Below are 14,543 nucleotides of genomic sequence, written 5' to 3' on the forward strand. Positions count from 1 at the left end.
CTGATTCTCCTGTTTCCACAGCACACCAAACCTGGTATTTAAACAAGGCTGTGGGCATTTCTCAGAACCACCGGGGTGTGTGAAGATCCGGTTTATCCTGTCTTATTTTTATTTCAATAAGCAGGTCATAAACCCCCCCCCCCAATTTTGAAATGGACATTTAAACAGGGACTTTTCTAACTTCCTTTATGCCACAGTCTGGATTAAAATAGTTCTGCAAACTGTGACTTCTGGAAATGTTCCCCCTTAATTCTCATAATATGACGTTTTCTCATAATATTTTGTCTTTTTTTTTTTTTTTTTTTTTTTTACTTTATTCTCGTATGACCCTTTTCTCATATTATAATACTCCCCCAAAAAGTCTGTTCCTAATCCTTGTCAAGAGTGTGCGAAGCCAAGAGTGTGTGAAACAGTAATCAAAGCAAAAGGTGGCTTCTTTGAAGAACCTAGAATATGACATATTTTCAGTTGTTTCACACTTTTTTGTTAAGTATATAATTCCACATGTGTTAATTCATAGTTTTGATGCCTTCAGTGTGAATCTACAATTTTCAGTCATTAAAATAAAGAAAAGTCTTTGAATGAAAAGGTGTGTGTGTGTGTGTGTATATATATATATATATATATATATATATATATATATATATATACTTCAAAATCTATATATGCACATGTATATCTAAACACATAGATCAATAGCTTTCTGTTCTGCCAGTCTCTCTAGCAGTTAATCTATATATATATATATATATATATATATATATATATGTATATATATATATATATATTTCACTACTCTCTGCCACGTACAATAAGGTGGTGACGTCGACATGCACACCTGTGCCCAATGAGGCGTCTACGTATAAATGTCTGTGGTATGGCACCTATAAAAGAAGTTTTGGTCAAATATTGCTTTAAGTTAATGCACTAACTAAACGGTTAGCTGGTAACGGCAAGACGGTTGACGCTAGTTACCTTAGCAACGCTTCACAACGAGTGGCGTTACGTTACGTCGTTCTCTCAGCCGCTTCTTTCGAAAAACTGACTTTTAACAGTGAAAAAATATATATTTTTTGTACGTAACCATGGTATAAACGGGTTAATGCCCTTCGAGGTGTCCATTATTAGAAATGAATGGACTCAAGCCACCACGTCATCCATTCATTTTTCAGTCCAGGATGTACATCAGGAAGTACATTTCCAGATGTACTTTCTGAGCTAATGCCTAGCACTAATCCGTCTTTAAACTGACTGCTAATCCCAAATAGGACTTCTAGTAATTCTGTCAACCACTAAAATGTGACAGTTTTATAGATTTCCCAAATATGTTAAATGCACAAAAAAGTAAAATAAAGGTCTTTTTTTTTAACAAACTTACTATAAAAAATCTTTTTTTTGGTTTGCATACAAAAGAACAGAAAAAGGTTTGTCACACACTAGAAAACCAGCGCAGCACTTAAAGAATTAAGAGTTTATTGAAATTAGTTGTTTGAGGGGGCAAATGTACAAGGCGCATCATTTAGAAAACACATTTTATTTAAATTGTCCCTTCTCACATAAAAGCAAAGCTTATGAAACGGTGTTCAGGGTGAACCAGTAGTGCGGGGAACAGAACTACAAACAAAAGACATAAAAACAGGAAATTACATTCCAAAATTCAAAGCCCCTCTTTTTGCTTTAAAACAATCAGAATAAACAATCAACAAAATGTACACATTAAGACAGTATTTACGAATATATCAATGGGTTTTTCTTCCACAGTATTATTGTAGCCTGGAGACGGGGGCCTGCCCTGGTGAGCATCATAAAGGAAAAAACAGGGCGGTAGAAGATAACACATTTGCACACAAACTCCACACAAAAAGCTGCATATGTTAAAGTTAACAAGAGAAGAACATAACTTAAGACCATAACCAAGTTTTAAAATACTTTACACAGCATAGAATAATAACCAGCTCCTATGAACAGGGATTGCACATGAGTAAAAGTGTATTTTTTTTTTAAAAGAACCAGTGAACAAGACAACCAATCAGAATCACTTATTTCTGTGATTCAGATTTTACCAACTGCTATGTTTTTAAAATCAGCAGCGCTTAGCAGGAATAAAACAAAGCTCCAGGCCCGACGCTACAGACTGAAGCCGGACACGGCGATGTGCTGAGCGTTGTTTCTCGCCTCAAAGTACGAGGTGTCGGTTTCGTCCTCCGGCTGAGGGATGAAAGGCATCGGCTGGTTCTGCAGGTTGTCCCAGTCCAGACCGTCAAACAGCGGGTGGCGCTTCAGTTCTGGGAAAAGTTCAATGTAAACAAGACCCATTAAAATAACTTAATAAAAGGAGGGAAACTAGAAAATATCAGTCCTGTTTCTATAGTTTCCACAAATAAAAAACAACACGACACTGGAACGAGCTTCCTATTTCAGAAATGCGTTTTTATCAGAGGACTGACTTAGATCAGCTTTAGTTTAACTTCTATAACTTTGGAACTTCTCAAAAAAAGGAATGTAGATTTCTTTAAGTGCAGTTTGTGAACTTTATCTTGCTGGTAAAGCTTCCCCACAATGGCAGTTTTACTGTTTTGTTTGTTTAAGGTCCAGTTTGACCTGAATTTAAAGTTGTCTGGTGACCAGAACAGCTGAGAAATCCTCCCCCATTGATTTGTCAACAAGTGGGAACTCAGTCAGGAAGTCAAAAACCAAAACACTGATGAGTGAAATGTTAAAACTGAGGCACGACATGGCAAATCAAATAGAAAATGTCAAATTAAAGTAAATTAACATGAACGACACTGCATTTATTAAACACTGAGACCTTTGGCCTTTAAAAATGGAAGAAGGAAAAACTTTTGGAAAATCTCCCACTGCTCTGTACTTAAATTTTCTTTTTTCTATACTTATCCAGACCTGGAGAATGAAAAATAGCTCCCTCCATACTTTCAATTAATTTGATGATCAGTAGGAAGTTTAGAGTATGCAGTAATAATGTGTGTAAATTAAGGAAATTTAAAAAGGGAAAGAGAAAGTAAGTTAGGAGGAAAGAATGAACAAAAAAGAAAAGAAGGACGAGAATGATAAATGTAGGAAGAAAAGAAACGAAGAAAGAAAAAAAGGAGGAAGGAAGAGAGGGAAAAATGAAACTACAAAGAATGAGGAAGGAAGGAGAGAAACAAGGAAGGGAAGGAAGCCAGCAAGAAAGGAAAGAATGAAGAAAAGGAGGGAGGGAGAGAAAGAAGGAGGGAGGGCAAAGGAAGGAAGAAACTCTCAGGGAGTAGAACCAGAAAAAAGTCTAAAATGAAAATATACTGCTGAAATAAATAAAGGGAACGCTAAAGTAACACATCCTAGATCCGAATGAATGAAACATTCTCATTAAATACTTTGTTCTTTACGTGGTTGAATGTGCTAACGACAAAATCACACAAATTATCAATGGGAATCAGATTTATTAACCCATGGAGGTCTGGATTTGGAGCCACACTCAAAACTAAAGTGGAAAAACACGACAGGAGGATCCATCTTTGATGTAATGTCCTTAAAACAAGTCAGAATGAGGCTCAGTAGCTTGTGTGGCCTCCACCTGCCTGTAGGACCTCCCTACAACACCTGGGCAGGTCCTGACGAGGTGGAGGATGGTGTCCTGAGGGATGTCCTCCCAGACATGGACTAACGCATCCACCAACTCCTGGACAGTCTGTGGTGGATGGAGAGAGACAAGATGTCCCAGATGTGCTCAGCTGGAATCAGGTCTGGGGAACGGGGGGCCGGTCCATAGCATCAATGCCTTCGTCTTGCAGGAACTGCTGACACTCCAGCCATAAAGACCTCCTTTATTGGGGGTCTTGTTATTCCTCTAGTTTCCACCTGTTGTCTTTTCCATCTGCACAACAGCAGTGAACCTGATTATCAGTCAGTGTTGCTTCTTAAGTGGATAGTTTGATTTCTCAGAAGTGGGATTGACTCGTAGTTACATTGTGTTATTTAAATGTTCCCTTTATTTATTTTTTTGAGCAGTGTATTTCTCTAAACTCCATCATCTTTTCCTAAACTTCTCCAGACCTGGAAAACACTTAAACTGGAGGCAATTTCGTACGGATCAAAAATCACGGTAATGTTGACTGATTTTCATGATACGACATCTAAACGTGATCATATGAACTAAAAGAGACGTCCCTTTATTTATACCTAAAGACATTTGGGTTTATGTTCTGCCAAAAGATGGCTTTAATACATTAAATCCTCATCCAAAGAAAACAGAGAATTTAGAGTTTAGCTGACTCCTGATAGGAATCCCTGTTAAATTACCACATTAATCCAACGTCTGTAAATAAAAAAAGCTAAACATCGGATTTTCTAACCTCCTGCAGTCGCTAGCTGCGCTGCAGATCTGTGCTGCTCTCCATAGGTAAATTGATTCCTGATAGGAATCCCTGTTAAATTACCACATTAATCCAACGTCTGTAAATAAAAAAAGCAAAACATCGAATTTTCTAACCTCCTGCAGTCGCTAGCTGCGCTGCAGATCTGCTCTCCATAGGTAAATTGATTCCTGATAGGAATCCCTGTTAAATTACCACATTAATTCAACGTCTGTAAATAAAAAAAGCAAAACATCGAATTTTCTGACCTCCTGCAGTCACTAGCTGCGCTGCAGATCTGTGCTGCTCTCCATAGGTAAATTGATTCGTGATAGGAATCCCTGTTAAATTACCACATTAACTCAACGTCTGTAAATAAAAAAGCAAAACACAGAATTTTCTAACCTCCTGCAGTCGCTAGCTGCGCTGCAGATCTGCTCTCTATAGGTAAATTGATTCGTGATAGGAATCCCTGTTAAATTACCACATTAATCCAACGCCTGTAAATAAAAAAAGCAAAACATCGAATTTTCTAACCTCCTGCAGTCACTTAACCTGACTCCGCCAGATAGATTTGCTCCGCATATCCATCTGGAAACCTTCCGTTGAAGTAATTTTGGGAAGGGGCGAAAATACTGGTTAGCTGATTGGCCTATGTTGGTGATAGACGGGCCAAATGAACCAATCAGATTCGTCGTCGCTCTGTTACGAGCGACGACGAAAACACAACCACAAGCCAAGCTACTCTTGCTGCTGCAGGTAAAGGCTCGTTAGCTCAGCAAAGAAATACTCTGTAATTCCGATAAAACTTGCTCGATAGCCACGCTAACGCTAGTTTCATCGGCTGAAGCCGCCATGTTCTTTAGACTGAACTGTCGCGCTTCCCGTTGCGTCACACCTCAACCCGCCTCAAAGCCAACGCTGATTGGACGTTCGTTTGGTGAACGGCTCCAAATTTTCTTTAACGGAGAGTATCCAGACTGATCTGCGAGTGAAACCTTGAAAGCTCGCGAGATCAGGGTGGTCTCACGAGGCTAGCAGTCACTAGCTGCACTGCAGATCTGCTCTCCATAGGTAAATTGATTCCTGATAGGAATCCCTGTTAAATTACCACATTAATTCAACGTCTGTAAATAAAAAAAGCAAAACATCAAATTTTCTAACCTCCTGCAGGTGCTAGCTGCGCTGCAGATCTGCTCTCCATAGGTAAATTGATTCCTGATAGGAATCCCTGTTAAATTACCACATTAACTCAACATCTGTAAATAAAAAAAGCAAAACATAGAATTTTCTAACCTCCTGCAGTCGCCAGCTGCGCTGCAGATCTGCTCTCCATAGGTAAATTGATTCCTGATAGGAATCCCTGTTAAATTACCACATTAATCCAACGTCTGTAAATAAAAAAAGCAAAACATAGAATTTTCTAACCTCCTGCAGTCGCTAGCTGCGCTGCAGATCTGTGCTGCTCTCCATAGGTAAATTGCGCAGCTTTTTTAACAATGGCTCGCAGACATTTTCAGAGCGGGACTCTTACCCCTCAGGCCAGCACGCTTCGTCATGTCCATGGTGAGCAGGATCTCAATGGCGTTCCTTGAGTTTGCAGACAGTTCCTCCTCTTCGTCAGGCCAGGGGATGTCTAGAAAAATAAAACGTGAAGGTTTAAACGGGGAAACTGCAAGCTGTTAACCTGACTCGACGTTAAAAACCAATTAAAAACAGAGGCTACGCCCTCAAACTGACCCCTGTTGAGAATATTCTGGAAAACCAGCTGAGGCGTCTCGTCGTTGAAAGGCGGCACCCCCGTCAGGAACTCGAACAGACACACGCCGAGCGCCCACCAGTCCACCATGCAGTCTGAGGCCGGGAACAAACAGGACAGGAGTGAGCTTTCAGCGGGGCGGCAGACGGCCAACATCCACACGGGGGCGGGGCGGGGCGGGGCGCCTGTTAGTGTGACCTGACCGCGCCGCGGTGGCTAAAAGCAGGAGGGACTACTATGTTAGGCCGAGCATGGAGAACAATCACAGGAATCACTCCCTTCAACATGCAAATGTCGGCGTAACAGTGAACAGTCAGCTTCTACAGCAAATAAAACTGTGTGTGTGCAGCAAGGGAGATCTGAAGCTGCAATTATTAGTAGAGTCAAAAAAAAAAAAAGCTGATTTTTTTTTAGGATTGTTCATGTGAAATAAGACCAGAGCTAATCCAGGGTGCTTGCTCTTTTTCCAAATTAAAATTCCAGACTTTTTCCAGACTTTTTTTAAAACTGATATTTTTTTTCCCCCAAGACCTTAACTTTATGTACTTGTATACTTGTGTGCCTACTGCCTACTTCATTGGTTGAGATTGTACAAACTATATATTAGAAATGTTAATTTTTATAGGCTAGTATTCAATGAACAAATGCATTATTCACAGTAAATTGTGCTTTTACTGATGAAAACGTTTCAAAACATGAAAATCACAAGTACATGAATTTCACATCAAACAAGTGTTTGATTCCATTAGGCTAATACAGTACGTGACCAGTTAGTAAAATTATAGTTTTATAGCCTACCTTCTTATTTCTCATTTCACAATGCCTTTGAGCATACTGTAAAATTCTACCATACATTTTTTTCCCATACTTTATTAAGACTTTCACACAAAATTCAAGACTTTTCAAGGTCTGGAAAACAGTGTTTCAAAATTCCATACTTATTAAGACTTTCAAGACTTGCGCAAGCACCCTGTAATCTGTTAAACCGACTTTGTTTACCATTTCTCAACCCCTGCATGTGTTTAAACATATGACCCAAAACATCCTGACAGGTTTTAGTAGCAGAAACCAGATTATCCAGTTAAAAAAGCCCGTCGGATCCCCCTGCTGTTAACTGCCCCGTTAGGGCAAGGTGAACCGACATCCCATTTCTATCCTGCTAATTTGGAGACTTCCGACGCCTCGTCCTCCGTAATCTCTCCCACAGAGTTTGTTCCCAGATCCAAAGTTCAGAGACAGAGGGAACGGGGCATTGGGAACAGAATCAGCTCATTTCCTTAAAATAAAATAAAAAGCAGAGGAAACATGCAAGCTGGCCTGTTAAACAATGTTATAAACTTACCAAACTGAGCCCTTCCTGAAACTAAAAGAGAACGCCTGTCACAAGAGCTACAGGAAGGAATCAGCAGGCTATTTCATCACCACTACCGGGACAGGAGGACATATTTGATGTCAGTTTGGTCCTTTTTTTTTTTTTACCGTGGGGTTTTCTGAGGAGCAGCTCCGGAGCCAAATAATCCGGGGTTCCCAAGATTGGCGCCTCCTCAACGGGCGGCGCGCCCCTTCGGACGCTCTTTGGAGTCCTGTAGGGGGTGTGGGAGGTCGACAGGGGCCGAGGAGTCTGATAGGAGGAGAGGATTAAAAGAGAAAGGATAAAAATTATTTATGGGATCATAAAGTCGTCTGATGTTACGAATTTACACAAAGACAAGAGGTAAATAAATGCATATATATGAAACAAATCTAAAATAATTAAATCAGCAATGAAATAAAAAAAAAATAATAGAAAAATTTGGATATTATAAAATAAAAATTAGGGCTGGGCGATATGGATTAAAAAATAAATCTCCGATTTTATCATACCAAATCCAATTAATTGATTTTTTCCTCCTTTTTGTTTCATAAAAAGAAATATAAGAAATTATTTTAAAACCTTGCTTTTATGTCAAGCATTTCGTCAGGGAGTTGACCTGAATTCAAAGTGCAACTAAAAACAAGCTGTGAAACATGCTTGTAAAACAAGATGGCAGCCGTGCCATTATAAACAATGAAAATATAACAAAACATTTGCTGCTAGTGGTATTACACATTGAGCTAAGAACAGGCTTCACTGCACTTGTGAACTTCAAACTAAGTTAAAAAAAAAGTAAATAAGTAAATGAAGTACCTCGTATTATGGTAAAAAAAAGTTTCCACTTAACAATATTTTGACAATAATTTTGCCTAAACATATATTCATGGTCACATGCTATTCTCTTCATGGAAACCCAATGAGTGTATTGGCAAAATAAAATCCAGATTTTCCAAAAATGAAATCTTAAAGAATTGTAAATTCGAATTAATCGATTAAATCAATTTATCGCCCAGCTCTAATAAAAATATACAAAAACCAGATAAAAAAAAAATGTAAACAAAATATTTTAAAGGATATAATAATAATAATAATAATAAAATAAATAATAAAAATAATATAAAAAGATTAAACCTAAAGTTTTTACCTAGATTTAATAAATTAAAAAGATACAAGCAGGATTAAGAGAACAGAATTTAATTGTGTAAAATTTTAAATCAAGATTTAACAGAAGAATAGAATAAAAAAAATGATAAAAAAAGAAGATTAAGTAAAACTAAAACCCTCAAAATTAAACAATAAAATAAACAATATTAATGTAGTTTTTTTTTTTTTAAATCAAGATCAAACAAACCAAAACACAACAAAAAGATTAAAAATAAAAAAATCTAGTAAAAATGTAAAAAAGTTGCAATTTCTCCACAAATAACCTGAGATAACTGCTTAAAAACAACAAGTTTCCAGCCAGAACTCAAACTAGACACGACCAGTTTAGAGTCTTCGGTTCCCTGCACTCCTACCTGATAGGAGGAATTGTCGGAGCGTCTCCTGCTCTGCACAGGCGTGGCCGTGCCGCTGGCAGAGTTAAAGGAGGCCACGGCCGACACGTCCATGGCCTCCACGGAGCCCATGCTGAGCCTCGAAGCCCCGGAGACGTTGGAGCGGTTGATGGAGCTGCAGTAGCTGCGGAAGAAGACGTTTTGTGGCCTGAGGAAGGAAGGAGACCGCGGGGCGCCGCAGGTGACGTCCCGCGGGGACCTCCTGGACTCACCGCCCTGCTCGGGTTCGGGCGTGGCCGCGCCGACGCCGGGGGTCTGCATCAGCGCCTTAGTGCTCTGCTCGTCTTCCTCTAACGCCGCTGCATCCCTGCTTCCTGCGGGCTCGGTCGCCCGCAGCGCACCGGTGCAGTCGGTGGTGAGAGAGGTTTCGTGCGCGGACCCGTCCGAGTCCAGGCTCAGGCTCCTGCAGACGTCGGCGTTCCCAGGGAGCGGCGACGTGAAGCCCAGGTGGGACAGGTCTTTGGCGCCGTCGTCAAACACGTCCTCCGCCGGCTCCTCCAGCTCGCTCAGAAGGCTTTTGGCCACGGCGGCAGGGATGGGACTGGAGCGCCGCGGAGCCGGCAGGCTCCCTGCAGTGGCGAGCTGGATGCCGGAGAAGGTGCCGGTCAGACCCGTGTGACCCTCGGCGGTCGCCAGGAGTCTCTGGCAGCCTGCGTTGGTCCTCTTGGCTCTGGTCTCCAGCAGCTCTGGACTCGTATCGATGTCTGAAAATGTCCTCTTCACCGCTGAGCGACCTGCTGGCTGGCAGTCACCTCTCTCTGACAGACGGGCGTAAGGCTGAGCTGAGGAGAAAGGTGGAGGCTTCACGCTGGGAGGCCTTTCACCCAGAAGCTGGTGGTGATTGGAGCTTTTGAGCAGGTCACGGGAACCTTTGGCCGGATCCCCAACGGCCTGTTGGGGGCCTTTACTCCCAGGTTGCCCTCTGGACCTCTGCTCGTTGACATGCTCGTTTTCTTTCTGAAGAAACACAAAAAGCACTAATTTTTACCGTTTAGCTCGGTAGCAAACGTTTGTCAGAGCCGCTGCTGCTGTTTCACCATCACTGACCTCCTCGCACTCCCACATGGGGCTGACCTCAGGCTCTGGGTCGGTGATGCTTCCTGCGCTCATCGTCTCAAACCGCTTCCTGGTCCTCAGCAACATGGGAGTCAGGTTTTTGGCCACTTTATGAGGACTAATCACGGGTTCTGCGTTATTAAGGGGGAGGGAGAGAGACTCACATTAATGGCACTCACATTTTTTTTAATTATTCCTGCAACATTTTCATATTTATATTCCAATGTCTGTACAGCATGTGGAAATTCTTCATTGGCCAAAATAAAGAAAGAAATCTGAGAGGTCAAATGTCGAGGCAGAACGAAGCCAGAAGCTTCGCTGCACCTGGCTAAGAGATTTAACAAATTATATGTATGCAACTCTATGTATATATTTGAGTCCCTGTGTAGAATTTGACTGAATATGGATTAGAGGAAATCCATAATAACAATAATATGTTCAAACTTGTGCTCCCAATTATTGCTTTTGTATTTATTAATATTGTTTGTTATCTAATCCACCCGTCCTGGAATAATTCAAATGAATCCATAAAAGTCCCAAAATGAATATGCCATTCATGTCCATGTAGACTGCAATGTAAAGATTTCACAGCAGGCGGGTCACTGATGAATTGTGGGTAACGACGTACTCTGTTTACAAAGGTTGCCACCGGGAGAAAACGACTGCTCTGAGCCGTTCAGCAGCGGTGAGCCGAGCGAGTTCTTCTTCTGCTTGACTTTGCAGCAGGACATGGGGCTGGAGACGGCGGAGGCGCTGCTGTGCCGCTTAGACTCTCCTGCGGCCGTGTTCTGCAGAATCCAAAATAGAGAGAGAGCGAGAGAGAGAGAGGCATTGAGTAGCGATCACTAACTTTGCTGAGATCGTCGGGTTGGACGATATAGAAAAAAAGCGTATCAATAAAATAGAAACCATATTAATTATCAACAAATTCAAAACATAGATTTTAGGGGCAGTCTTGGCCATTTTATGTAAACACAAACACTGAATTCAAGCTCAACCCCTTTATCCAACCAACTTTTTACCAAAACTGCAAGTTTTTAGAAAAGAAAAAAAGAACTCATGCTCTCTGAACTCTCTGAAGGGGGCGGAGCTTGGTTCCTGGGTCTGTGTTTGTGATTGGTTGGGAGGATGTAACGACTGTAATATTAAGCTACATGATAGGCTAGAATGTAAAAGGGAGGAAAACTGTCCTACTGAACTTTTTATTTACCTTTTTTTTAATCATCGATATACGTCTATCGATCGATATATATCTAGATATATATATATATAATATTGAATTATCATCCAGCCCTATGGGATCGTATAAAAACTGCTTACGTATCCAAAAGAGCTGATCAAGGAGAGAACTTGGCCCGGCGTGCGGAAGAAGTCTTTTTTCGGCTTGGCCAGCGATGGAGTCATGAGGATATCCATAAGGCTCAGCTCTGTTTTTACAAAGAAACCACACAGATTTAAGAGGAAGCAGAGAATACAGCAACAGATTTAGTTCGTCTCGCAGGACGCCATACCTCTGTCAAGCTTGACTTTGGAAAGGCCAAAGTCTGTCAGCTTGATGTGGCCTTCGTCGGATATGAGCATGTTGTCTGGCTTCAGGTCCCTGAACAGATCCAGTCAGGCAATGAGCACCGATCCCTTGCGTGGTTCAAATGCTAACATCTTTTGGCGACGGCTCACGTACCTGTGGATTATGCCGTGACGGTGGAGGTAGTCCAGAGCCAGAGCAACCTCAGAGATGTACTTTACGGCCATGTCCTCCTCAAAGTACCCGTAACAATGAAGGAGAGACTTCACGTCGCCACCGATGAGGTATTCCATCACCTTTGAACAAGGAAACAAAAAGAAAATCAGTTTAAATGCTAAAATTACTTTTGGTTTTCTGCTGAAATTATAATAAAACGAAGAAACAGCCTTAATAACAAGAATCGTACAGTAGCAAAACTAAAAATTAATTTGATCCCAAGCCCACAGGTTAGGAAAACCTGCTATTTTACAGTTATTAGAGTTGTATGAGGTGAAGCTTTGCCCTATTGCAAATGTATGAACACCACGCTGTGCATTCTGACAATAAACTGTAAGCAGGGAGGAATAGTTTTCATCGCAAAACTTGACAAAGATGCAAAGGGATAAACAAAGACACAAGATTTTGAACGCAGCTGCTCGGCTCAGTTTAATAAAATTTAATTTTTGGATATAAGTTTTGGAAAATCTCGATATTGTTTTGGGCTTCAATGAAAAGATTAGCATGCAATGCTATATATATATATATATATATATATATATTTATTTATTTTAGAAAACTATATGGTCAAAATATTGCAAAGATGAAGCTTTGTTTTTAACCATAGCAGGAGGCACTTTAATTTACTTTTTATTTATTTTTTAAGTTAGTTTGAAGTTATACAAGTGAAGTAAAGCCTGTTCTTAGCCCGTTGTGTAAAACCACTACCAGGAAAAATTGTCATATTTTCACCTGTTTTGATTGTTTATAATGGCAAGGCCACCATCTTGTTTTACAGCTTGTGTTTAGTTGCACTTTGAACTCAGGTCCACTCCCAGAGGAGATGCTTGACATAAAAAGCAAGTTTTTAAAATAATTGATTTTTGGTAAACAAAAAAGAGGGGGAAATTTTTTTTGATTAATCAGATTTGAATAGCCTTATTTTTAGGCCATATCGCCCAACCCGATAATGTTCCTAGATCAATTCTCCATCAAGTGAACGTTCAGTGCTTCGTTTAAACGTCAAAGGAACAGCTTCTGTGACCCATGCAACATTTTATAACGATCTATAATGAGTCTTTGAGCAATCCTAGATCATGAGAGCTCCAACAAAGTCTAATCTGGCTTCAGGATTAGTCCACTGGGAATAGTTGGAGCAAAATGACCTTGAATTATGTTTGAAATTATTCACTCGGCATTACCAGGTAGATTTTGGCTGCAGTCTGGAGGGAGTAAAACAAGTGAACCACGAAGGGACTTTTGCTCAGAGCGAGGGCATCTCTCTCTGCCTTCATCTGGCTCGCCATGTTTTTATCCATCATGTCTCCCTTCTTCATCACCTACAGCGACAAGACGCTTAATTAGTCTACACAGATACGCGAAAACAGACATTTAAATGTAACTAAATGCACTCACAGGTAAATAGACTCACCTTAATGGCGTATAGACGCGCATTGCACTTCTTTCGAGCAAGATAGACCTTTCCAAAGGCGCCGCGGCTGATGGGTTTCAAAATGCTAAAATCGTCGATCGAAGGCGGCTTCGGGATTTCTACCGATTTTACATTTGAACCAACTCCGTAATTTTCTTTGACCTCCATTACATCAGGAAAAAGAACAACAACAACAACCTCACTTTGAATTCGGCTGCAACGCCAAAGCAAACACTACCATGACAGCGTAGCAAACAGTCCGGAATTTGTTTTGAATTTTTGAATTATCTGCCCTGCCACGGGGTCCTGCCTGTGACGTTAGGTAGCTGCTCATACAACTGCCTGTATGAAAATAGCTTTTAAAAGTATACATTTGTCAAAAAAAAATCTATATAGAATTTGAAATAACCACATCTAAATATATCTAAAGTTTTAAATACGTGTATATTCTAGATTTTAACTTTTTTTAATTTAATTTTATTTTTTAAGGCGAAGAACATTCGTGACATGAAAAGTCAGCCCCAAGAGACCAGGATATTGTTTTATTTTACCCTAATTTTTCTAGTATTTTGTAAATATTAATTTATAATCATAATATTTTAATGAAAGAAGTATTTTGCACGAACGCTTATAATTTTCAACAGGCAATGCAAGGCTGCAGTGCTGGCGTAGCCGTTGTCATTCTGAGGCACCAACACTTTCAATCATAGACATCATATATACGTAGACGCGTCATAGGGCGCAGGTTCGCACGTCAACGTCACCGCCATATTGTATGTGGCAGAAAAAAGTTGAGTTCTGTTATTGTGAACGTGGATCAGAGAAGATGCCTCATTCTTGTGCTGCAATAAATACACACACACACACACACACACACACACACACACACACACACACACACACACACACACACACACACATATATATATATATATATATATATATATATATATATATATATATATATATATATATATATATATATATATATATATATATGTGTGTGTGTATTATGAATATAAGGATCAATTTGTTAAATCTAAACATTGTGGTCTTCATTATTTCATAAAACCGTGTCACATGTGAACCTTTAGGAACAGACTTTTTGGGTGAGTATTAAAGAGGTAAAATTAATAATATGAGGAAAAAAAGTCCTAGGTCAATAAAGTAAAAATAATCAAACAAACACAAAAGTGATAATGTTATGATAAAAACATCATATTATGAGAATTAAGGGGGAACATTTCCAGAATAATCACAGTTTGTAGAATTATTTCACTCATGGAGTAATAGGACCAGGTTAGATTATTTTAA

The 14,543-nt window shown here is 40.0% G+C and overlaps 1 protein-coding gene across 1 annotated transcript; it reads right to left on the bottom strand.

Annotated features, from left to right (window-relative positions):
* Positions 1-1,456: 1,456 nt before the first annotated feature.
* On the bottom strand, positions 1,457-13,549 carry mastl (microtubule associated serine/threonine kinase-like). The gene is made up of 12 exons (XM_036125462.1): positions 13,230-13,549; positions 13,000-13,137; positions 11,759-11,898; positions 11,589-11,677; positions 11,398-11,504; positions 10,706-10,865; positions 10,069-10,208; positions 8,983-9,978; positions 7,591-7,732; positions 6,093-6,206; positions 5,887-5,988; positions 1,457-2,285 (listed from the first exon to the last, which is right to left on the bottom strand). Exons 1-12 carry the CDS (start codon positions 13,395-13,397, stop codon positions 2,128-2,130), a joined length of 2,454 nt encoding a protein of 817 aa, XP_035981355.1. The 5' UTR covers positions 13,398-13,549; the 3' UTR covers positions 1,457-2,127.
* Between the last annotated feature and the right edge of the window lie 994 nt (positions 13,550-14,543).

This window comes from Fundulus heteroclitus, chromosome 21 (genome assembly GCF_011125445.2).
Source record: "Fundulus heteroclitus isolate FHET01 chromosome 21, MU-UCD_Fhet_4.1, whole genome shotgun sequence".
NCBI lineage: Eukaryota > Metazoa > Chordata > Actinopteri > Cyprinodontiformes > Fundulidae > Fundulus > Fundulus heteroclitus.